This window comes from Sinocyclocheilus rhinocerous, unplaced genomic scaffold (genome assembly GCF_001515625.1).
Source record: "Sinocyclocheilus rhinocerous isolate Xijiao unplaced genomic scaffold, SAMN03320098_v1.1 scaffold2584, whole genome shotgun sequence".
Classification (NCBI taxonomy): domain Eukaryota; kingdom Metazoa; phylum Chordata; class Actinopteri; order Cypriniformes; family Cyprinidae; genus Sinocyclocheilus; species Sinocyclocheilus rhinocerous.
Window position 1 is genome coordinate 468059 of NW_015652145.1, and position 25275 is coordinate 493333.

Here is a 25275-nt window from a genome sequence, read left to right on the forward strand (position 1 = left end):
TTTTTTTTTTAACCTTGCCTTATACACAGAGGCATTGTCGTGTTAGAATAGAAAAGGGTCCTGTTCAAACTATTGGTATACAATTAGAAGCACACAATTCCCTAGAATATCCTTATTTGCTTAAGCATTAAGATTTGTACTCTTGGAAATTACTAAAGTAGTCAAACCTGTTCATTTGAAGGGGGCTTTTGGCAATATAGTGTACAAGCCAACCTATTCAAAATCGTTGTAAGCAATTTAATAATATTGACCTATTACTTTTGCTATTGCTTTTGACCATTAGGTATCAGTAACATAATTCATTCAGAACCTGTTCAATGGACATAGACTTTCTGTACCACACTATTCTGCTGATATGGAATGAGTTTGACTACTTAATCAGTTATATTAATAGAAATGTTTCACTGGGGCAAACAAAAAAATCCTAAAATAATAAATAAGATACCCCATAGCAGCATTTCCAGCAGTATCCAACATTTCTCAATCATGATCTTACTCAGCTAAATGTGACTATTAGCTTAACAGCTGTATTCCTTGTTTGCTAGCTACCTATGCACATACAGCATACAATGTTAAAAATGTTCTACATTATGAACCTTAACCCAAAAACCTTTAGCTTCATACACTGTAGATAGTGGGCCCTTAGAATCGTCCTAACTTTCCCCCCCTTAGCGGCGCCCCTGGTCACATTTACTGTTGTTTGCTGATTTTTTACAGATGAAATTCAATTGCAAAATGTAATTTAAAAAAAAAAAATTTTTTTTTTAATGCGAGGAAGAAAGGATTCCCCACACAGATTTTGCAACAGGTTCAGGTTGGTCATGTGGATTTGCCATGTTGATGAACAGAAAGCCTCTTGGTTTGAAACTGACAACATACATCGCTATACTATTTACAAACAGACAGTGAACCTTTTATGACCACTAAATTTTGCCGAAATGTGGCTGATGTGAAGCTATTTTATTTTTAACCTATTTCCAATGTGTTTTGAAAATTTTGAAATTGAAAATTTTCCTTCAATTCAATTAGATTTTTTTTTGATAACTTTATCACCCACCAGGTAAAAATATCTTGTATATTGGGGGTCTAAGGACCATAATATCATTGTCCATGAAATTTTGCTAATCTGAATGAATTCGATTTTTTTCACTCATTTCATTGTAATTTGAATAAATTTTTTAATGTAACACGATTCGGTTTTTCTTCAATTCAGTTTTTTTTTTGTGTGCCCATTTTATTGCCATCAGGTGAAAATAACTATATAGGGTAGGGACCAGAATACCATTGAGCCAGTTTGCAACCACATATTGATAGAGCACCCTAGCATAGTGGGTAATGCAAGCACCACTCAGATTTTCCTCAGAAAATACAAAAATCGAGTTTTTGTATACTGCCTCCATCAATAAAAAGGGTGAAAAGGTCGGCAATATGCATAAAAAATGCATATTTATTCTCTTGGCAGATGCTACACCCAAAACAACATATTGCATTGTGGCATCTCATAAAGGAAAATGAAAATAATATTAAAAAGCTAAGGGGGAAATGAGTGGTGATAATCTTTTAAATATCTTTCAAAATACAAAACATGTAATCTGCAGTGTGTTAATGCATGCTGAGTCTGTTGACCCATAAATATGGATTTATCACGCATTGAATTTAAGTGCACATGGATTAACATGCTCTCAGACTCAGAGTATTAAAGCTTGTCTACGCAGGGCCAAATCCCAAAGGCTTGCTCTCTTCATGAGTGCGTGAGTGCACAGGTGCTGGGCCTGCAAAGATCTGACATGTGATACTATACTACTATACCTTCAGCCAAGAGCCAACCCTCAGCAGTGGGTGTCAACGGACAGGGGCAACAGATGGAGCGAATGGACAGATGAGAGGAGAGCTGGGAAAAGGGGAGGGAAAAAGAAAAGACATGTCATCATTTTGAGGAGCTGAGTTGGTGACCTGCAGTGCAGTGTGACTTTAGTCTTTACTTTTGTCACACTATACTCCACACAGACGAAACACTGAGGAAACATCCCAGTAATGTCATGAAACAACTGGATTTTGGAGCTTTCAAAGGGAATTTCAAACTTATTGATTGAAATTAAAATGAGGGAAGGAATTAGTACAATGTGTCCAAAAAAAAAAAAAATTGTGGGAATAATTCCTTAATTCATGGCTACAATATCTATTTTTTTCCTTTTCTCTCACAGGTTGGGCAAAATGTAAGAATTGGCTGTCTTTATGTTTATGAGTTTGAATCAACAGGATATTGAATTGGAATGACAGGATGAGGAATTTAGTGATTTACAGTTTAAAGAAATACAGTCAGACAACAGAACATTTTAGTTTTAGCAATGAAATATCATTAATTTTGGCCAGTAATGCCTATTTATTCCTTCATATGTAGAATCATTTTTGGATGTTAAGACATAATTCGACATATTTCCCGAAATTCAGACCAATGGCATCAAAAGCGCATTGTTTTCAGACAGCGTTTTAAAGATAAATACAGAGATAAAAATTTGGGATAAATTAGAGACTTCTAAGGAAAAATATATATGAATGAATTATAGCATGTTTATTGCTAATCCATAGTGAAACAGTATTTTTTATGAATTCTGTATTTCAGTTACAATTCTGCATCCTGTTAGTCGCCTTGATTCAAATTCGAGAACTGCACTGGAATTTAAAACACCTCAATTCAAGTGAGAGTGATTGGCGACCCTGCTCCTGTCGACTGCCTGTGACATTTCTATACAAATCCCTATCACATATTGCAACGTCGGTCTCAATCGTTCTCACACAAACTCATTGTGTCAAGTTCATTCCTGACACAATGTCAACAGGGCGTGTGCTCGTTTTTGCACAGAATGTGAAAAGGAGAGAAAAATATAGTTGAGAGAGTTGGAGAGATGTGGGCAGCAGTGATGTTTTTTTACACCTACTTCCCACTGCCTTTCTGTCCTCTTGCAGTCTCTCTCTCAGTTTCATTGGCCACTGCTCATTACCATGGTCTCATTTGTCAGGATTGGTCAGCCAGATGTTATAAAAGTTTGAAATGCATTATAGAAGCATTGCAGTGTGACTCACAACAACGCAGACCAGAAGATGTTTGTGACATCAGACATCAGTGATGTCACATACTGCAAACTAGTTACGTTGTGGGACCATTTCCATGCACTTCTTAAAGGGATAGTTCACCCAAAAATGAAAATTTGATGTTTATCTGCTTACCCCCAGGGCATCCAAGATGTAGGTGACTTTGTTTCTTCAGTAGAACACAAACGGAGATTTTTAACTCAAACCGTTGCAGTCTGTCAGTCATATAATGGAAGTGAATGGGAATCACGGCTTTGAAAGTCAAAAAAACATACACAAACAAAACCAAATCAAAGCCTGCGGCTCGTGACGATACATTGAGGTCTTAAGACACGAAACGATCTGTCTGTGACACTCCTAATTGAGATTGTAAATAAAGTGTCAATGGTCCATTTGAGAGATAGGTGGCGGTAATGCACTTATAAGTCTGCGATCTGCCATAAAGCAAGAAGAAGAAGAAGACGCAAACTCGCTCAGGACAGAATTTTGAATTTTACTAATGATGGGGAATGTAAGACGTTAGATCAACCACTGATCAACCAGTTCTCTGAAATTGTAGGGGAAGGGTAGGAAGGCAGACAAAGAGATAGTTATACATGACTTTTAAAAAATGGTTAGTGCCGATGTTTCGTATGGCCTGTGTTCAGCCAATCGATCTACACTTACATCACTGGTAGTTCCTATTGTGCTGGGTTACACACTACTCTGAAGCAGGAGGTAATTTAGTACCCCCAAATAGCATTGATATAAAAACAGTTGTTCCCAGTTTCTGCCGTGCGAACACGCCAATAAATTGGGTACTTCTGCCAATAATTACAGGAACTATGAAAACGTTCCTCTGGTGCGAGAGTCCCTCATGCAACCAATCCCATCAACCTGTGGGGTGGGGCTTTCCATATCATTAGAAGTGCGTTTCTACCTAAGGATGTTGATTTTTAGAAGGTAGTTGTCTGAAATGGTGAACCAGAATGCGATTTGTGTAACTCTAGCAATACATTATTAGCAACACAAAGGCTAATTATATCAGTTATGTGGCATTGTGGAGAGTGATACATACAATGCATTACCATTATGATACACTGTCTTGTAGACAACCCTGTATTATTCGCTCTTCCTCTTCTTCTTTGGAATCAGTTTCTGGTTAAAGCGTATGTATATGGCTGAATTAATCCAATATTGCCACTTGCTATTGTGTAGCATTTACTACTTCAGTTAACCACGTGAAAGTGGAGCAGGTAGTCTGAGCTGGAGTGATTGAGTGTGGAGGCGGGGACTAATTTGCATATTCATAGAAAAGAAAGTGTGCTTGTCTTATGAAAAAAAGACAAAGAGTGAGTGATCAGAGAAAGAAAAATAGTGTGTGAAAGACCGAATGGCAGCAGGAAGTGAGGGATCATGGCTAAAAGGCTGGAGGAAGGGAGCGAGCAGATGTGAGGAGTTGACTTCCATTGCATGCTCCTTTGTTTTGGGTGTCTGCAAACACAATCGCTCACATTTGTCTTCATTAAGAGTTGAGAAGCGTTCTGGTCTGACAATGGCAGGCAGGCTATCCACAGGCGCTCTGAATCCTCCTGGACACTTCCACAGGCCCTACAGACACACTAATTAGCTTTGCAATGTAATGGCCGACTAATGACTTTTTCCTCAAATAGGAGTCTTATGACAGAAATGCACAGGCCTAGTTTCCTGTTTGTCATATAACCCTGAGCTCAGAGCTGTCAGTGACGTGACCGGCACTGCCCAGAGAGAGAACAAAGAGAAATAATCCACAGATGAATGTCTGTTCTGCTTTGACACACAGCTACAGATTGTACCTTGGTGCGACAGAGTGGAGAGAGGGCAGCTGAAAGACATGGATATGCTTCATAGTGAATGCCAATTAGGTGGAAGTTGTAGGGCAGGGAGATGAAATGGCCAGTCAGGGAGGATCATACATGGCTCTCGGCTTCTGTTCTGGCATCAACTGCCAGTCACGGTAGGCTTTTTCATTTTTACACACAGGAAAATAAAAGCAAAGATATCTCTACAGTGAATTTCAGCACAACCCCATTTGTCCTCATTGATGACAACTGCTCATTTTTCTTGCCTGTTTAGCTACAAATGTGCTGAACAAAGTGAGAGAAACATCTTGCAAGACAATTGTTTTTCATCTTTTGTGTCTGAGCTTCAGTTTTACTGTGTATTTTGGCTGGATTCATTTATATTTTGACTTTGGTGGCTACATTATTATTCATTTGCTTTTTTTGCCTCCGTATTTTTGTAAGATATAATACACTTTCTGCTGGTCATTATCACAAAATAGACCATTATGCAGTAATGTCTTGCTTATATTTTGATTTGAGTTGAAATTGTTTTATTATTCAGTGTAAAAAGCGGTTGTGGTTGTCAAAAATTCACCATAAAACAAAAGGTATTTTACAGGTATTTTTACAATATTACAGGTATTATATGATGGCATAATGGTGCCTGTATATTTTCCGACTTACAACTGTATATTTCATTAAATTATATAATGTTAACCAATCTACTTGAACTACCTATATTGGCTTGTACCGATAAAGCCACATGATGAATCAAAAATTATATAGAGCGCAATGTTAAACCGTCATATATGGTAAAGTAACTTACAGTTATTAGGTTTTTAATATAACAATCGTCTCAGGTTACGTATGTAACCCTAGTTCCTCGAGGGAACGAGACGCTGCGTCGGAAACGCTAGGGGAACGCCCTTCAGCGTGACGGGCTCTGAACCTCATGTGTAATCAGACCAATAGATGGGCGAGACGTCACGGGCGGGTGACGTAATGACCAGGAGCTATAAAAGCACGTGCGGTGAGACCAACGCCAGCTCCTAGAAATGAAGCAAGCGCTGGCAGGGACGCCGGAAGTATGGCACCAAGACGCAGCGTCTCGTTCCCTCGAGGAACCAGCGTTACATACGTAACCCGAGACATTCCTCTTCAGGAACTCGAGCTGCGTCGGAAACGCTAGGGGAACGAGAATGCCCACGCCGCCAGACTTCGAAGTCTCTGCCCAGAGTGGAAGATTGCACCGCTAGGGCGAGAGGACAGAAGAGCCAGGAGTGGCTCGTAAGTCTAAATCATAGAACCTAACAAAGGTGAGGGGCGTGGACCAACCCGCCGCGTTGCAGATGTCCTGCATAGGAACACCCGCTAAAAAAGCCTTAGAGGCTGCCACACTACGAGTTGAGTGAGCCTTGACCCCTAACGGCGAGGGGAGATCAGAGGACTCATACCCGTTGGAGATGGCATCCACTATCCACCGACTGAGCGTCTGTTTAGATGCCGGCAGACCCTCGAGTTCCTGAAGAGGAACTAAGTTGTATGAGAAGACTGCAAATAGCTCAATTATAAAGTTAATTCATCCAGGCCAGTAGGTGTCAGTATACTCTGCTTATATAACTGATGCTTTCTGTTTTCCTTGCTGGCCTGGAAATCATCAAAAATAGCATTGTGCAGAAGATAATTAATGAACGTCAAGCAATTTGCAAACAAAAGTGTGCAACACTTGATTTATTAAAAATGTATTGAGAGCAACATTACTTACAGTAGGCACAGTGCGGTAATGCAGTTGTGTGATCAGGAATGGATACTCTGAGCCAAATAAACGTGGCTCTGACATAATTACACATTTCAGGAAGTACCATTAGTGATCTCATATGTCCTATGAATGTAGCATGGACTGGTTTCCCACCGGCCTTCAGTCCCATCTCAATGACCACTCATCCCCAACAGCACTAAAAAGATTATGGAGAGCCATCAGAGCTGCGCTTCACAGAATCTTAACCATTGAATGCTCCAGCCGGAATTACATTTCTGTAATACATACCGAGGGATTCTCCAGCTTTTTCATCTCACTAATGGGATTAGGATAATGCAAAGGTGTGCATGCTTTCGAGGAACAGTGTGGGAGGGAGAGAGAGGCTTTAGAAACCACAATGAAAAGAAACAATCTCCAGTGTAAACATTTGTGTCTTTAGTCACACGCTACAGTCGTTGTCTTAGTTTTAGTACACATGTTTCCTCTTGGATGTGGTGTCAGTGTCTTTGCTCCGTGTCTTTAAGAGTGTGAGCTCTTTGCGTTCTCCTCAGTCAGTTGGCGGAGGTCTAGTCATACAGTGAGTGATCTTAAGAGCTCCTCTCCTGACAGCCATTTGCACTCCTCTGACTCTGTTCAGGACGAGCAGATGGAGAATTGCCTCCTTTTGTTAGGTTGCAGTGTTGTGTTCGCCATTTCATTCAAACTAAGAAGCCGTATTCACCCCGAGCTGCAGATACGAGCGCTGATGCTACTTCAGCTTGAGGCCAAACTCTGTTGCAGTATGGATGTTAATTCCTGGTAGTGAAATTGTTGTAAAAGCTTGCACGCAGTTGCCTTAGTTTTTAGATACAACCCTTTCTGCATCTGGAATGGGCTTTTTGAGCCAGGCAGTGTGGTGTTGATAGTGACAGGCTTAAATGAATTCTGCCTTTTTTTCCTCCCAAATGTGTTTTTTCTCCATTAACGGACCTTGGTTTAATGGTGTTTTGCTAATGATATTATTATAAGTTATAAGTTATGAAGGATATTGTGCTGGTGTTAGTGTGCCAGTCTTTCCATAGCTCTCTTCTGCTTATGTATCTCAGAGTGCTATGATATATGCGGCTAATCTCAGTCCACAAGCGAAACAAGAAGGAAAACCAGAACACTGCGAGAAGTCAAGAGAAGACAACCAGAGGTTTAACTTACAGATGATGTGTGTAATTTTTTTTATGTTAATTTTCCTCTCCTATCCAGGCTTAATTTGTCCAACTTTAAGTAAGCCGTTTTTGTAGGTTGATTCACCCAAAAAGCATAAACATTGAGACTATGTGCTGCTATAAAAGCATTGCTCTGTTTGTTTATGCATTCTAATCAGTCCAACACATCAGCAGCACTGGCTTAACCAATGGTGTGAGTGTATTAGGGGGTGGGACTATTAGCTCTGACCGACCAATGGCAAACCGTTTGAGAAACTTGTTTGAAAACAGTCATTATTTTTAAGCTCTGTTCTAATCATACCTTATTTTTAAAGAGAATTAATGTAGATTAAAGTAATGTAGAATAAAAATTAGCACCTCCATGTATAAACTGACATATGCATAATATGTATAGTATGTTTTACTTATTCATTTTTAATTTATTGATATATAGGTATATATTTATTCATTTTATCTTCTTTCTTTCTTTCTTTCTTTCTTTCTTTCTTTCTTGAGAGCAATTGTAACATGGAAAGCAATTTCCCCCTGGGATTAATAAAGTTCTTTGAATCTTGAATATAAGGATATGTAATATGTATAAGGCACATTACTATGGAAGCCTGTTTCTGCCATGGAATTAAAAAATGAAACAAAGGTAATTGTTACTTCATATCTCACAATTATTTAGTTTACTCACAATTTTGAGTTAACATCAAACAATTCAGGTTTCTTTTCTTATTGTAAGCTTTACCGCAATTCTGACTTTTTTTTTTTTTTTCAGAATTGGGTTTACATTACAGTTCAGACTTTAATTCTTACAATTTTAAGATATAAAGTCATATTGTGAGATTTAAATTAGCATTGCGAGAAATAATATTGCACAGTGAGCTGTGAAGTGAGAACTGTGCGTAATTAATAACAAATGAGAAAGGTACAACACTTTGTACTTAACATAATTAATAACGAGTGACAAGATTAAAAAAAAAAAACAATGGAAAATATAAAACTGATGATTATAAATACAAAGTACAACAATAAATACAAACGTAATGTACAATAAAGATATGTTTCATTATGAGATATGAATTCAGAACTGTGTGTAATAAACCCTGATTTAAAAAATAAAAGTCAGAACTGTGTAAATTCAAAAAGTCAGAATTGATGTAAACTCTCAATTCTGAGAAATAAAGTCAGAATTATGAGGTAAAAGTTACAAATGTCTGTGGTGGATATAATTTTGCTTAGTAGTGAATTCCTCCATTGGGATTTATGCCTGGAAAGTGTGCAAGTGTCATTTAGCATGCACATTTATCTGCCATAAATCTGATGTTGTGTGCAGGCTGCAGCTTGAGCATATGATGTGTTTGTACCAAAACATTAGCTACACCATGGGTGGGTTATTATGGAGCATTGATATAGTCACAATCTTTTGCAAGTTCTGCGTAGGTGAGACTGTTTGCTGACGTACAGCATGCTGTGCTGAGCTTTTTAAACTGGTATGTGCATACAATGCAATTGGACTTACGACGAGAAGCATGTGGGACATGTATCATCTGTTCCATGGCCTCAAGCGAATAAATAGATCACCCTTATGCTGGATGTGTGAAAGCACATACTCGTGATGTTCCCAGAGGTGGAATGTTCAGCATTTTGGATCCATCAGACGGATGTAGACAGAAGAACAATGGAACAAGACTTTTAAAAATGCTTTTGTAGAGTGCAACAGAAGCTGCCCACTTTTTAAGCCATCCAAAAAAAAATAATTGGGTACAATACTGTATGTAAGATCATTAATAAAGAGCGAATGACAGTTCCATAAAGCATTATAAATGGTGTAATTAAATTAAAAACAATGGAAAATATAAAACTGTTGATTATAAATATGAAAGTACAAAAAACTCATGCACATATAAAAAGCTTCATTTTAGATGAAAAAAAAATTGCGCTACGCACACACAGAAACATTCAGGAGCACAGAAACTTGTCAACGCTACTCCGTGACTTTTATTAATAAAATAGCCTAGACACTGGATCGCTACATTATATTTCTCAGCAACGAGGGGGTAAAATGTTTTTGAAGTAACTAAACTCACAGCTTCATTGTTTGTAGAGAGAGACGCACAGATGCAGGTAATTCACACACACAACTTACACGCCCCAGCCCCCCTCTCTCGATCGATCGATCGATCGATAATTAATTCAAATAAATGTTATAATTCCTTCATTCACATAAATGTGATCTTACCGCGCTATTTCATCTCTGCATCTGATTTAAAGCGGGCAGAATGTTAGCGCTAATGAGCTGTAACTGACGAATATAACCATCATTTTTTACTTCCGGTTAAATGTTGCACTGCAAACATTGCGCTGCAACTTGTCAATGCTGGCAAATGACCATGGTATAAGTAGGATAATGCACGGTCAGCTGTGCATTAAACAATTGCTTTGCGTGGTTCTTTGCCTCCACGTTGTGCATTAAAATAGTTTAATGCACAGCTAGCCATCCATTATCCCTTAAACACACACACACACAGATATATATATAACAGTTTTTGAAAAGTTTCACGTAGAGACAACAACATTGTCAAAACGATCCCCATTCACACGGATTTGCGAAAACGACTAAAAACGTTGTATTGTGCATGCCAGGCCAGTAGTTGGCGATGTCATTATTTCTATAGACTGAACACATAATCAGAGGCGGACAGTAACTAAGTACATTTACTTGAGTATTGTACTTAAGTACACGTTTTGAGTATCTGTACTTTACTTGAGTATTATTTTTTCTGGGAACTTATGACTTTAACTTCACTACATTTGAAAGACAAATATTGTACTTTTCACTCCACTACATTTCTATTTCTGTACTTTTACTTAAGTAAAAATCTGTCTTTACAACTTTTACTTGTAATGGAGTAATGTTTGACCAGCAGTATCTGTACTTTCACTCAAGTAATGGAGTTGAGTACTTTGTCCGCCTCTGCACATAATACACATGTCCATGACATTTTGACAGTTTTCGTAGTTTACCTGGAGACGATAAGGGTATCGTTTTCAAAAACGTGCACCTTGAAACCTGTTTTCAACGCCGTTGTCGTGTAAATTAATGGCCTAAAAAGTTTTCCATTTTTAGTTGAAAATGGTGTGTGTAAACAATAGTAATGTTTTGAACCAGCCTGCTCTATATCCATTCATAATCGGTCTAATGAAGGGCTGGCTGGCTTGAAACATTACCATTGTGAGAATGTCTTAATAAATTAAGGGGAATATTGTTTGCAGTCATAGTGTGCTGCTGACTTTTGTCTTTAAGTTAGCATTAGCACACAGCTGTGTGAAGTAATGTCCTAATAACAAGAAAAGATAAATAAAGTTGCAGTTATAAAAATAAAAACACCTTGTGCTGGCCCTGGAAACCATAATATGGCTCTGACATCAAAAATTGACCTTTTCATTTACCAAAGAACACATCACAAAACCAAATCCAGCTAATCATATCAATCTTGACATACAGCTGAGAGAAAAACAACAACTATTTGGATCTTGAAGTGGAATCTTCTGGAATTGAAAGTTAAAGGTAATAAAAATCAGTTCACATCAAATTGATTCATTAATTTTACTTCCTGATAAGCATTTGGAAACTATCAAGCCTCTTGCACATGCATAACACATTTAAGGTCCCTTTCCTTTGTTTTTTCACATTCCAATCATAATAGTCTCCAAATTCGAAAAGGTCCACTTGTTTGGAAGTGGATGCCACCTAAATGATTCAGAAATGTCAAGTAAGCCCATGAATTATAAAAGTAACATGGGTTGCGGTTTAAATATGTCATGGTATGTGAAAGTGAGTCGGATGGGTTTGGGAAGTGAGTCCATGGGGTTTGTTGGTAATGACCAGTGGGAGAGAAGCTCAGACTGATAGGAGGAGAGATGGGAAGAGGTGTTTAGGCAGTTCTGGTTGTGTTTCTGCTGGCCATGCTTTACCCCAGGCTGTATTCTGGACCTTACGAGGGATGAGAATGATGCTAAATTGCGCTGTGTTTGTGATTCAACATTGCCTTCACACTTAGGACACATTACCCACAGTGAGATCAAGATGAGGGAGGGAGATATACTCTTATACTCTTGCTTAGTATGCGTGTTTTAGATTTTTCACCCACACGAAAGAAAAATCACAAATGAGATCTTGGCTGCGTTTGAAAACGGAAACATGCTTCTTCTGCAGGCAGTATATGGTGGTAGGAAGGCAACAAGGCATGTCTGAATCCTATGATTGTTGAAAATGTTGTTCAAAAACATACATTTACACACAAACCACACCTTTCAGACAACTTTCCATACTCGTATTGTATGTCAACAATTGGCTCAGTTTTGTCTCTTTATTCTTCCTGAAGATATTTAGCACAAACATATAAGACAAAGTTTAAGTTTTTAAATGTTCAATGCCCCATTTTTAGAAAGCTGTCATGCTTCAAAAGACACAAGACATAAAAACAGTGAAAAACAATGCAAAATTGCATTCTGTGCCCCTTATGAGCTTTGAAATGTGACTTCTGAGCAATACACACGTCTGCGTGCATCAAGCAATATTTGTCTCATCTTATGTATTTATGTATGCATTGATGTAAAAAATGTTATTCTAATGTGGCATATTTATGAGTGAAACAGGATATTCAACAAGACAAAATGTAGGGCAGGACTTGATATTATGCATCAGGAATTGATTGAATCCCCATTTTCTTATGATTGGATCATGTAAATTGGCGTTACAAGAATAGGAATGTCATTTCACAGACAGAACGAATTTTTTAAATTTGACTGAATATTATGAAGACTTTCATGCAACGTCATGCACAATAACATGCACTTATGAGTCATGCACAATAAGACCAGAAGCATGCATTAAGAAAGTAAATAAGGTCATGCAGACTTTAACCCTTTACAGCTTTCTTTATAAAAATCAGTAAAGATTTCACAGCAGAAAAACATGTGAACCTCGACCTGAAGGGGTACATTTTTACAATTATACTAAAAAGACTTTTACTTGCTGAAAATTATAAACTATCAATCAGATGACAGAAGGCAGATTATGTACAACATGCTTTTTAGCAAAGTTTTGATTATTTTGATAATTTAGAGGCCTTAGAAATTGATGTATCAAATATTCTACAGTAGGCTTTATAGGGTTAAATATGTTGAGCGCTTCTGCACGTCGTGGAGCTCCTGCCACGTTTTTCATTCTCCATATTTTTCCACCGGAGATGCCAGCCATTATTCCGAAGGTGTTAAAATCCACACGCTTTTTCACCAGATATCCATTTCCTGCAAATAAAACGCAAACACATTACCACTGTGCCTAATCAAAGTTGTGATATGATTGTTTCTCAATTAAAGGGAATTGCATCGCTCCTAAGTTGATATCCGCGTGTCAGATTTGAATAATGTGCTGTGGTTTAGAGTGGCAGAGAGGTACGAGTTTGGCATACTGATGATACTTCACTCTCACAGCCCCGCTGGGGATGGAGCACTGCACGTTCGCCGCGTATGGGATCCATTATTCCAACCCGTATTAAACAGCTTAATGGCCCCATCTCCCAGATTTCCAGGATGATATAATTCACGAGGATAGAGAGTGCAGGAGGAGGGGATGTGATCTGTCAGGGGGAAACACAGGCGGGAGGGGGTCAGATCTCACTCACACACACTGTGACCCATCAGCGGGTGACATGTGTCATTTTGATGGAAGACTGATGGGTCAGCTGTAAGTCATTTAGAGCAGATGCACTGACAGAATGTCTCAAAGTGGCTTTAAGGAGCTACACGTCCTTGAAGGCATTTCCTGCAGTCTTGTTACCACAGCTGTAGAAACTATTGGACCCAGTGTGATGGTAAGAGTTCGCACACTAGGAACCAATAATGACAGCTACTGTGATATTTCTCCTCTAGTGATTATGATTACTATTTATAGCCTCGCTCTATCTGAGGAGGCATTTGTAGCTGTGCGTTTGGCTGGAGCGCTGGGAACAGAGCGGCCTTCCTCAGCGGCATTAAATAGTCCTAATAAAAGTGTGGCTGTGCTATGAATGCCATCTCAGCTCTCGTTTGTGTGCTGCAGGTTTCTCTGAATGCTGTGATGAGTTCCTGAGAGCTTCGTTCTCCCCGGCCTGCTGTCTTGGAAGAGCAAGGGCTCTGTGACAGCAGTGGCACCCACAGAAACAAACACTGACGACGGGCCATGGCTAGCGGTAACTAACCTTCTCTAATTATGTCCAGTACCTCCTCTGCACATGCTTCCAAAATCTAGTGAGCTGCCTACGTGGGCAGCATTTTAAGGCATCATGGGCACGATAATGATGTGAAAACCATTCCAAACGTAGACTGGATGATTATGCTGTCTTCTGAGATTCTAGGGCAGCTTCGCATGTGTCCTTTGTGGAGAAGGCAACGTGCTCAGTGAGAAAATAAATACAAGGTAATTGTTTGGGGTGAGTGAGATTTTTTTTAAAGGAAATAATTACTTTATTCAGCAAGGATGCATTAAATTTATCAAAAGTGACACAATGTTACAAAATATTTTATTTTAAATAAATGCTGTTCTTTTGAACGTTCTATTCATCAAAGAATACTGAAAAAAAAAATGCAACAGTTTACACCAAAATACAAAGCAGCAGAATTTTTTTTTCAAAATTAATGTTTCTTGAGCAGTGAATCAGCATATTGGTATGATTTTTAGTAGTTAATAATATTTCACAGTATTACTGTTTTTACTGTATTTCTGATCAAATAAATGCAGCTTTGGTGAGAATAACAGTCTTACTGACCCCAAACATTTGAATGGTATTGTGTGTATTTCACTCATTACCGCAACATAAACATTTTGAAACAAAAAATACTTAGAACTAGTTAAAACTATGTGCATGCTAGCATACTTCATATCATTAGAGTATCATGCTATTAGCTTAGCAACATGCTAACACCAGTCTCTATTGAAATCTGTGAGTCTCCCATGTGCTCGTGTCGGCTGTGGTGGGCATTGTCCATTTTCTCTGTTAAATGTTATGTTATGACATACAATTATTTACGAATACTGTATTTGCTACACATTTAAATGACTTACAGTTGAAAAGTCAGCTTGGACATTCTGGATTTTGGCCTAAAATACTGTATATCTGTCTCTATAGGCTTATATACAAATGTGTCAGTGCTAACATTATGTTATATGTTTTTTTTTCCTTCTAAAATAGCCCATGCAAAGGAAATTTTCATAGCATTTCATAGCATTGAAATGCTAATTAGATACAAGCTCTTATAGTAACAAATGCAGTTAAAAAAAAAAAGTAATACTTGACAAAGCAGCAGTTTTGTAGAGACAAGTTTTACAATTTAGGATTTATAATTTCTTACTTTTCTGCCAACTTGCAAATTTATAACAAGTGTTTCTGAAACACACATTGCTGGTTTCATTTCATAACCACACACGCCATATTGGCTCCTGAAACAGTATAAGTTATGATTGTCTGGACCTTTGCTGGGAAGGTAATATTTAGACCTCTTGAAGCTTTAACTGAACACTCCTGAACTAGAGAAGGATATAATCTGTGCACAACTGATTAGGGTGACCATACGTGCCATTTTCCCAGGACGTGTCCTGGCCAGGATTTGTTTTGGCTTTGTTTTCCTGTTTTCATGCTTGCTGAAGGTAATGATCGAAAAGTAGTTTGACCAATAACATGCAAGCATTGTACATAATGGACCAATCATGGCGTGTGAGAAGGTGGGATCTACGGTCAAAGCGATGCAATTACGTGTACATATTAGGTGTGTTCGACTTAAAAGCAGTGCGGCTCAGACCGATCAGTGTTTGACATCAAAGTACCTCGAGAGCGTTTCGAAAGCATAACCGTCTGTATGGTACTTTGATGTCATACACCGATCGGTCTGCACACGCAAACAAAGCCAAAACCTAGATATTTTAGGCAATATAGAAATCCTGGCCAGGACGCGTCCTGGGAAAATGGCACGTATGGTCACCCTACAACTGATGCAACCGGCCTTTGATGTGAAGCATAGTAGCCACGTTATGTTGAGTGACAGTGCATCTGTTTAGCCAGTGTGTGTTTTAAAGGTACTTATCATTTTGCATGAGGGCCTAATGGACTGTTTGTTTTTTTGCAGCAGCAGACGGCATCGGCAGTTTGGGAACCGAGCAGAGCCACATCACAGTTCCCTTGGCCGATCCCGGCGCTTGGGCCACCGCCATGAATAACCTGGGCATTGTGCCGATGGGCTTAACCGGGCAGCAGCTGGTATCAGGTAAAACCCTGCGCCCTCCCTCCAGTATGCTAATCCTGCTGTTTCATCCACAGCTCTCCCTGCTCTTCCCTTTCACGGCAGGGGGAATATAAAGCAGATATTAAACTGGGGTTCCCATATTCCCTCTGGCAAGCAGCACAGGCACCAGCCTCTCCAGCCAAATATGTGACCTTTAGAAGCAACACTACACATTGGATGTTACATTGAAGCATGTTACAGTTTGTTGAGCTTTATTCTTCAGCTGAGATACTGGATTGTTGCGGCTCTGAAAAGCTCACGTCCTGGTGTGATGGTGGCACCCACCGCTTTCTCGCCTTAAGCCCTGGGCACTGGTCTCAATCCTCCCAGCTGACTGAAGCTTTGTAGAGATGGACGGTTTTCCTCATTGCTGTCTCTGATTGGCCAGTGATCATCAGCGGCCATCTGCAATCATAACAGCTCTGCTGCTTTCGTAAATGCCGGTTGCACAGAAATTGTCTCTTATAATCAGAAACATATATGATTTTATCTCAAATAAGCTATGGATGCAGTGAGTGGTTGACAGTTTGTTTTCTCCATACACTGGCAATTCGCCTCTCTAGCTTTGACAGCACTCATGAATGGGAGTGGAAGTAGTTAAACTATAGTCAAGCTACTCTTTTAAAGAAGTAAGCTTCACCCAAAGCTGCCAACTACAATGAAACTATTTAAGTGAGCAATGTCTTCATATCTAAATGTTATTATCCAATGATATGACATACAATTTGAGCTAGGGTGAACAGTGTATACTCTAATTAAATTAAAACTACAGTACTAATACTTAATACTACATACACAAACAGTAATGAATAGCAGGAAATATTTTGCTCAATACGTGCTTGATTATTTCTCTCCTTACTTGCAATAGTAATGAGCAATATTTCTCTCCTCAAAAAAAGTAATTCAGTCTGCAAAATTAATAAATGTGCACTACCATTCACAAATACAGTAAAATAGTAATATTGTGCAAATAATATTATAATATAAAATAACTGATTTTAAAATATTTAAAAATTGTATGTATTCCTATAATGGCACTCCAGTCTTCAGTGTCACATGATCTTTCTAATATGTTGATTTGCTAATATTTCCTATTTTATCAATGTGGAAAACTGTTCTGCTGATTAATATTATTATATTTTTTTCAGGATTCTTTAATGAATAGGAAGTATACTTTTGTAACATTGTAAATGCCTTTACTGTCAATTTTGATAAATTTAATGCATCTCTACTGAATAAAAACATTTTCAATAATTTCATAATAATCAATTTCATAATATAAATTTCTTTCAAACATATGACGAGTAGCATATATAAAAGTTGCTTGTTACTAGAAAAACTACATTTTGAATCATTTTGAATATAAAACTAAAAAAGTTACTGTAGTAGCATTGGTACTTTTTTTGTTAACTATTCCCCAGCACTGGCACTCATGTCAGTTATTCAGACAAATAAAGTCTCTCCTTGGTTTGGATCCTATTATAATTACTATCACGCTAGGGAAGCCGTGGATTGAGGCAAATTAGGCTCAGATTAAAATGCATGAGCCGATATTTCAGATCATGATTATTTATGAGAATTTGGGAAGGCACAAGTCATTTGACTTGCATATAGGTTTTCTTTTTTTTGTTCTTGGGTGATTTCAGAAATCATCTAAGAATGAATATTAAAACTATTATCCTCAGCTGCTGAGCTAAAGCCTCCGGTAATACGCCAAAGCTGAAAGAAACACTTCCAGTAATTCACACAAGGATTTTATATATGGTATCCTCTTTCTTTCAGTGTTTCTTTCACACATGTAGTACACGCAGGCTTCCAGCGATATGCCTCTAGATACCTGAAAGAGGATTTTGTCACACTAGCACAAATGCTGGCCTTTGAGAAAAAACAGGCTGGATCGTCTCTGGCTCCGGGAAGACTATAATGACGCTGTCAGAAATTCCAGCTTCAAAGGAATGATTGGAAAAGATTCGGCTGGTTTTTGTCGAATATAACAGATTATGCTGAAATAACCTCTGAGCTTTGTTTTACTTTCTCTCAGCATGTTTCCAGGCACACTTCAACATCACACATATTGCTTATGACACACACACAGCTTCTATTTTGTCCCATATCTGCTCATAAATTTGCTGCTCGCAGAGCAGATGCCCACTCGCACAATTTGTCCTCGCAGGCAGTTTCATTCTCAGTATTTCAGCACATTTTCTATTGATTATAAATGTTTATTTGCACCAGCTCAGAAGACATGCTTTGTGAGAACTTTTTTTTTTCAGATGGCTTTCTCCCGCTGGATTGATGAAGCACAACAATGAATAGTTCTCTAAATATAGATGATTTTCTAGCAAATAGGAGTTGCTTTTGTTGCGGCTCCATTGTGAGAGTTTTACACAGAGCATGCTGGGAGATTTGGGTTCAGAAATGGTGTAAGCCCTGAATGCACAGATTTACACAAGATTCACCAAGGCTGCTTTAAGTGGCTTAGAAGGAGAAGAAGAAAGAAAGGGAGAATAAAACCCAAATCAGGCTCCACGAGAAACAGTTGCGTGCTGTCGCAATGACCTATTTAACTATTGCACTGTAATGACAAAGAAAGTCTTCCTGAGTGCTGTTTACGGAGGCACTAGGACCTAGAAATATGTATGTGAATACAGCTAATGAGTGTTTATTTATTCATTTTGGAAAAGTACATATGCACTGCATGTTTCAGAGTGGTTTTAAATTGATGATTTAACATTTGAAAATGAAGAAATTAAGAAAGCCATAAAAATGAGTATTGTAATTTTAGTTTTTTTTTTCTTTATTTTACAGTGACATATTACAGCAGTAATATTTCTTATTTTTGTTACAATTTAAATGTAATAATTTTAATAACATTACAGTACTACTATTATTGTTTTGTTGCTATTGTGATTATAATTGGCCAAATTTTTTGCAGCCCTACAAAAAAGCACAGCAAATTTGGAGCTTTAAAAAATATAATAATAATAATTGTTATTACAGTTATTATTTTACAGTATCATTATAATCATTCTTCTTACTGTTGTTGTTATTATTACTATTGTGATTATAACTGGCCAAATTGTGCAGCCCTATACAAAAAAGCACAGCAAATTTGAAGTTTTTTTTTTTCTTTAAACTTAATCACAGTATTTAATAGAATACTAGGTTTAATGTAGGTTTGTTGTGTGACTCAGTGCTGCTAGAGTTATTCACTGTCATTTCGGGTGCTTTGGATAATTATGCATATTAGCTGTGGTGAGCAATGACTGGAAATCTTTCAAGCCCCCCCAAAAAAGCGAGACTGTAAAAAACAGCTTAGGCAAATTTCTTTGCGGATTATATATTTGGACTGCAGGGCCTGAGGCTGCAGGGGCGGGTGCTTTGCATTTAGCAATGGCGTTTGTGATGGGCTCTGATTAATGCCGTCTCACCTCTGAAATGATGAGCAGCTGCGTCCTGTAGGAACTAAATGTTTTGCAAGCTGCTGACTTCGTAGTGAATCCAATTTTAATGGAAAGCAGATAATAACGACAAATAAAACCGGAAGCAGGTTTTTGGAAAAGAAACAAGAGCTGTGAGCCAAAGGATTGAGTAGTCCTTGAATCATTCTGACTTAAGAAAAACAACATTAAGAAACGATAAATGTGAAGACGTGTGTGTAATTTACCTTTTTACATTTTGATTTGGGTTTTGCATGGATCTCCCAATGCGTTTCACATGATTACAGCCGCTAGGAGATTTATGGATCATAATTTTCATCATCTCTTTTCCCAGTAAGGGATTCAAGATTTTCTTCCAGTTCAAGCATCTCGTGTTAGTTTTAGTTCTCCATTGTATTATGTCACTAGAGGACAAAGTAAGTGGGATTGTCCTGATTAAGGTTGAACTATTACAACAGTGTGAAAATACTGAACTCTCAGTAACTGAATAATGTGAGCGGGGTTGGTGAAAATATGTTTAAATTGTAGTTTGACAAGCTACAAGCTAGTTAAAATGTAAATTTAAAGAAGCTCAAGTTACACTACAAGCTACTAACACAAAGTAGGTTATTGTTTCTACATCAAACTATATTAAATCTGCCTAAGAGAGAAAAATCTACACTGTTTTGAAAGCAGTTGACCTATTGCCATAGTTTTGTCAGTCTTATTGATACCATTTTAAAGTGCTCTCTTCAGAAATAATTCACCCAAAAATGAGCATTTGCTGAAAATTTACACAGATCAAGCACCGTTTACAAGGAAAAACAGTCCAAAACATTTGTAAACAAATATGTTGGTGAATGTTGGTGTGAGAGGACTACAGGTATGGACCTTTTCACTGGAGGAAGCGTTATTATGGATTATGAATGGGTATTTTGTCCAGAAGCGACGATTTAAAGTTAAAAAGTAGTTTCTTACAAACATGCAGCTGCTTGTCACTTCACAAGGTTAATTGATGGACTGGAGTTGTTTGCATGTGCAGAAAAAGAACAACAACAACAAACAAAAAAAGGTAAAAAAGCTTTTATTAGCCCACTATCATGACTGGGATCTTCATCTCATGTGAGTGAAGATTTTAAACATTTTACATAATACACAGTATTATTCATTTCTCTGTATGTCAAGCTGTTTTAATGAGAACAAATTACTGAGTGCTTATAAGTGGTTGACTCAGCACAGTAATTAATAATGAACTGAACATGGCCTTATTAGTTAAGAGGTCTTATTAGTAAGACAAAACATATTTTCTCATTTTTATAGATGTGTCAACATTTCTTTATTTTTTTTTTGTGAACATTATATATATTATTTTACAGTGGAAGCACTTTTTTAGATACATACAGTGAAAGTGCAGCTTGCAGATAGGCTTCATATTTTCAAATGCAGAATTGCAAAAGCAAGCTCTCAACAATCTCACTTTTGAGTGTTAATATGAATGCATTTTGACTTTTTACATTTTGTAACTGCTGAATTATAACTGAAATTATAACTTCTAAGTTTTAGAATAGAGGTTTAAGATTAGCTTCTGATGTGTCCTAGTCCTTCAACATGAAAGATATCAAATTTTGACACTGAACAGATTTATTTGTTTTGTCTATCATATAGGGCTGTCATCAAACACGTATATATAGTATAAAGTGTGCATGCAGGTATAGGACTTCTGTCATGGTTTACAGTGCACACGGTTTACTGCACAAATCCAATCCAGTCTCAGATCCTGTGCAGCTTAGTGTGATGAAAGCTCATTGAAGAAGAAACTAATCTTTAGTAGATTTTCTGGGTTTTGTTGTCTGTGGTGAGAGCAGTGACCTGGTCTCTTCTCATCTCCGCTGGTCTTTCACCAGCTTTGCTCTTACTTCTTTGGCTTCTTTGTGGTTGTGCTCAGATGGTTCCAGTGATGAGGTCCAAATCAATGACTGCATTTAGGACTTTTTCTGTTTTCCTCCTCAGACTCCATCTGTATACAGGGTTTTGATCCCAACCTTGGCATCATCACCCCAATAAACCCCATGATGGCTGGCATCAGTCTGGTCCAGTCCCATCCCGTGGCAGCAGAACTTCCTCTTATTAAGGAAATCATCCACTGCAAGAGCTGCACACTGTTCCCGCAGAATCCCAGTAAGCGTTTTACAGTAGCCTACTGCAGCACAATTATTAGAGGTTTTGCCATAAAAGCAGGCACACAAATGAATGTGGCCTGCCCTTATTTACCTCCACTGAAGTCAGGGTAAATATATGAAGTACAGTCTGTGCCATTTTGAATGACCTGTAATTGTGTGGTAAAAAGTTCCACTGAAAGACCTGTAACTTTATGCCAGATATTTTATGGATACTGAAATCACAACAACCACAGGACAGTTTTTATAGTTTTTATTAAATCCTCCAATGTGGAAAATCAGAGAAATTTAGAAAAAATTATTAAATCTGTAGAGCGTTTGTTCTAAATACTATAAATCTAAATGAACCCTAAAACATAGTTCACTTTACCCACATGGTCTGCATACTGCATGATAATCTAATTACTCCAATTCAATTAATATTCTTATTCTTGTTAATGGAAGTAAATTAATGATAATTCAACAATGTAATGTCAATGTAAGGTAGTGTGTCATAATTAGAAAGAAGAATGTTTCATGTTTAAATGATTTAAGTCCCAGATTTTCAGTGTGGCCTCAGACTTCTGAACACTTTTATGTACTGTATTTTCCCAAATATTCCAGAAAATATTCATTCTTGTTTTTTTAATCATCTGGGACCTGCTGCGACTTGTATTCCAAAGCGACTTATATAATGCAATTAGCGGCAAGCCCACAAAACATGCACCACTTTCGTATACACACATTTATATTTGCACTGAATTACAGAGGTACCTGAGCCCAAGTTTATGTGTATATTGCATTTCCCACATGCCGGTAATTTCAGTTTTGATTTAAGTAAATTTGTTTGGTTTGGTTTTTATAATAAACGTTGTTCATAATGAATGTCACTATAATTTATGATTGTTTTAGACTTATATAATTCATACCTGTTTTGAAGTTGTGGAGTGAGGGGAACTAAAATAAGCTACATGTTTATATTGTTTGTGTGCTTCTTTTTATTTCTTCTTATTGTGCAGATCTTCCTCCTCCCTCCACCAGAGAGAGACCTCCAGGGTGCAAGACAGTTTTTGTTGGTGGCCTTCCAGAGAATGCAACAGAGGAGATCATCAAAGAAGTGTTTGACCAGTGTGGCGAGATTGTCGCCATCCGCAAGAGCAAGAAAAACTTCTGCCACATTCGTTTTATTGAGGAGTTCATGGTGGACAAGGCCCTCTACCTTTCTGGTGTGTCTTTGTTTTTTTGCTTTGTTTTTTGTTTCGCTTAGTTTCGTTTCGTTTCGTTAGTGAACTTATTGTTTTGTTCTCTATCTTTCTGATGTGTTTTTATTTATACAAGTACATTTTTATTTTGTAATTTTAAAATTTTAAAATTGTATTTATTAATTTACTTTTTCTACCTCTCTGCTGTGTCTTTGTATTTTGTTTTGTTTTGTTTTGGAACCTATTGTTTTGTTTCTCTGATGTGTTTATATTTATTTTGTTTTGTTAGGGGACTGATTACATTTTCTACCTCTCTGGTGTGTCTTTGTGCTTCGTTTAATTTTGTTCCATTTCATTAGGGAACTTATTGTTTTGTTTCTCTATCTTTCTGATGTGTTTTTATTTATACAAGTAAATGTTTGTTTTGTTAGGGGACTGATTACTTTTTCTACCTCTCTGGTGTGTCGTTGTTTTTTATTTAGATATGTATTTTTTTTTCATTATGGAACTCATTGTTTTGTTTCTTTACCTCTCTTATGTGTTTTTTTATTTTATTTATACATGTAATTTTTGTGTGTTTCTCTTGTTTTATAATAATAGATGATAACATAGTAGGAACATACATACATCTTGCATTTTTCTTTGCTGAAAAGACCAGCTTAAATCAGCTTCCAATCAGCTAGGTACCAGCGCATATGCAACCTCTGATGTACAGTATATGCTGTAACATACACGTAACATAAGCTGATGCCTGGCTGTACTGTTTTGTTCAGCAGTGGCTTTATGTTGCAGGAAGAAACATCATAGAATGAGCAAATCCTATTTCACATTCAATATGTTGATTCTAGTGCACTGATATTTGATAAATGCAAGCAGCCTGTACGAGAGCTCTGTTTGCTGAATAATGTTTGTTTTCCTAGGCTATCGTATGCGCATTGACTCCAGCACTGATAAAAAGGATTCGGGTCGCATACATGTAGATTTTGCTCAGGCGAGAGATGACTTGTATGAGTGGGAGTGCAAACAAAGATTGCTGGCACGAGAGGAGCGGCACCGACGGAAAATCCAGGAGGACTGGCTGAGACCTCCATCACCTCCTCCCATAATGCACTTCTCTGAGCATGAAGCAGCTCTTTTGGCTGAGAAACTGAAAGGTAAGCTTTCCCACAGACGGTGGTGCCATGATCTCATCTAGCCTTTAAAGCACAGATTTGTCATCATTAATGTAATGCCCAGAGAAATTTGGGTTCTTAGAAAAAGCTTCAAGGCAGAACTTTTATGCTTCTAATAAAGGCAGAGTGTGGTAAGATGACCTACACCGCCAGGTCTGCCTTCCTTCAGACACTTTGCAGCTGTCCTCAACTGATCTCTGATGATGTGACAGACATTAATGAGTGGCTACATAGTTTTGAGGCTTTCCTGTCTACAGCTGCCAGCCGAACAGCCCCAGCTGTTGTTTATTCTGTGAGACTGGTGTGTTTATATGATCAGCTAGTTCCATTCATCAGCTTCAGTGAGACCAATGATTGCCAATGAAGTGAACACTCAGTACCAGGCTTCTGGAAAGCCAAAGGTTTCCAAGGTTGGCTAAATAGTTTTCATTTGCTTTTAGGGTGCTTAAATGTGCTTAAAATGGGTTTTGCTCGATTCTAGTCTAGAAATCGGATAGTGTGCAAAAGTTTGTTCATAAATTGCTCTGTCACAGCAGTGGAGACCTCCTGCACTTCCACTCTGGTCTCATCTGAGTTTCAACTTTGTATCAGATGTTTCTCCAAAAATTGTTGACATGATATAAAAGTACAGAGCTGTGGATAGCAGCTGAGATCATTCTTTTTTCTGTATCGGAGACATGTGTGAGACTTAAATATCCCATTTTCTCTTATTTAATGTAATTCTTGTCTATAAGAACCAAACAGGACATAGTTAGGGGCTGATTGTTTTGTTTTGTTAGTAGACTAATTTTTTGCTTTGTTTTTGTTGTATTGTCACTAATATATATACTGTGTGTGTATATATATATATATATATATATTTTTTTTTTTGTTAGGAGGCAGATTTTTTATGTTTTGTTTATTTTTTGTTTGTAGGAGACTTTTTTTTTTTTCTTTTTTATCTTGTCTTGTTGTGTTAAGGGACTTATATGCTTTGTTTTTTGTTTTGTTAAGGGACTGATTTTTTGCTTTGATTTTGTTTTGTTATTAGGGGAGTTTTTTGTTTTTTTTTGCTTTGGTTTTTGTTTTGTTATGGTAGGGGACTGAGTTTTTTGTTTTGTTTTGTTTTGTTTTGTTAGGGGACTGTTTTTTTTTTTTTTTTTTTTTTTTTTTTGGGGGTTTTTAGT

General features: G+C 37.6%; 1 protein-coding gene across 3 annotated transcripts in view; it reads left to right on the forward strand.

The window, feature by feature from the left end:
• LOC107713727 (ecto-NOX disulfide-thiol exchanger 1-like) overlaps positions 1–25275 on the forward strand; it is a 93658-nt gene that overhangs the window by 41295 nt on the left and 27088 nt on the right. Inside the window, exons 1-6 of one of the 3 annotated variants that reach the window (XM_016519329.1) lie at positions 5018–5068; positions 13945–14074; positions 16005–16142; positions 21590–21757; positions 22755–22961; positions 23858–24091. In XM_016519329.1, coding sequence (XP_016374815.1) covers positions 14065–14074; positions 16005–16142; positions 21590–21757; positions 22755–22961; positions 23858–24091 — 757 coding nt within the window. In that variant the 5' untranslated portion in view covers positions 5018–5068; positions 13945–14064. Of the gene's footprint in view, positions 1–5017; positions 5069–13661; positions 13718–13944; positions 14075–16004; positions 16143–21589; positions 21758–22754; positions 22962–23857; positions 24092–25275 lie in introns of those variants that run through there. The other 2 variants (XM_016519328.1, XM_016519327.1) reach the window with 2 other exon arrangements.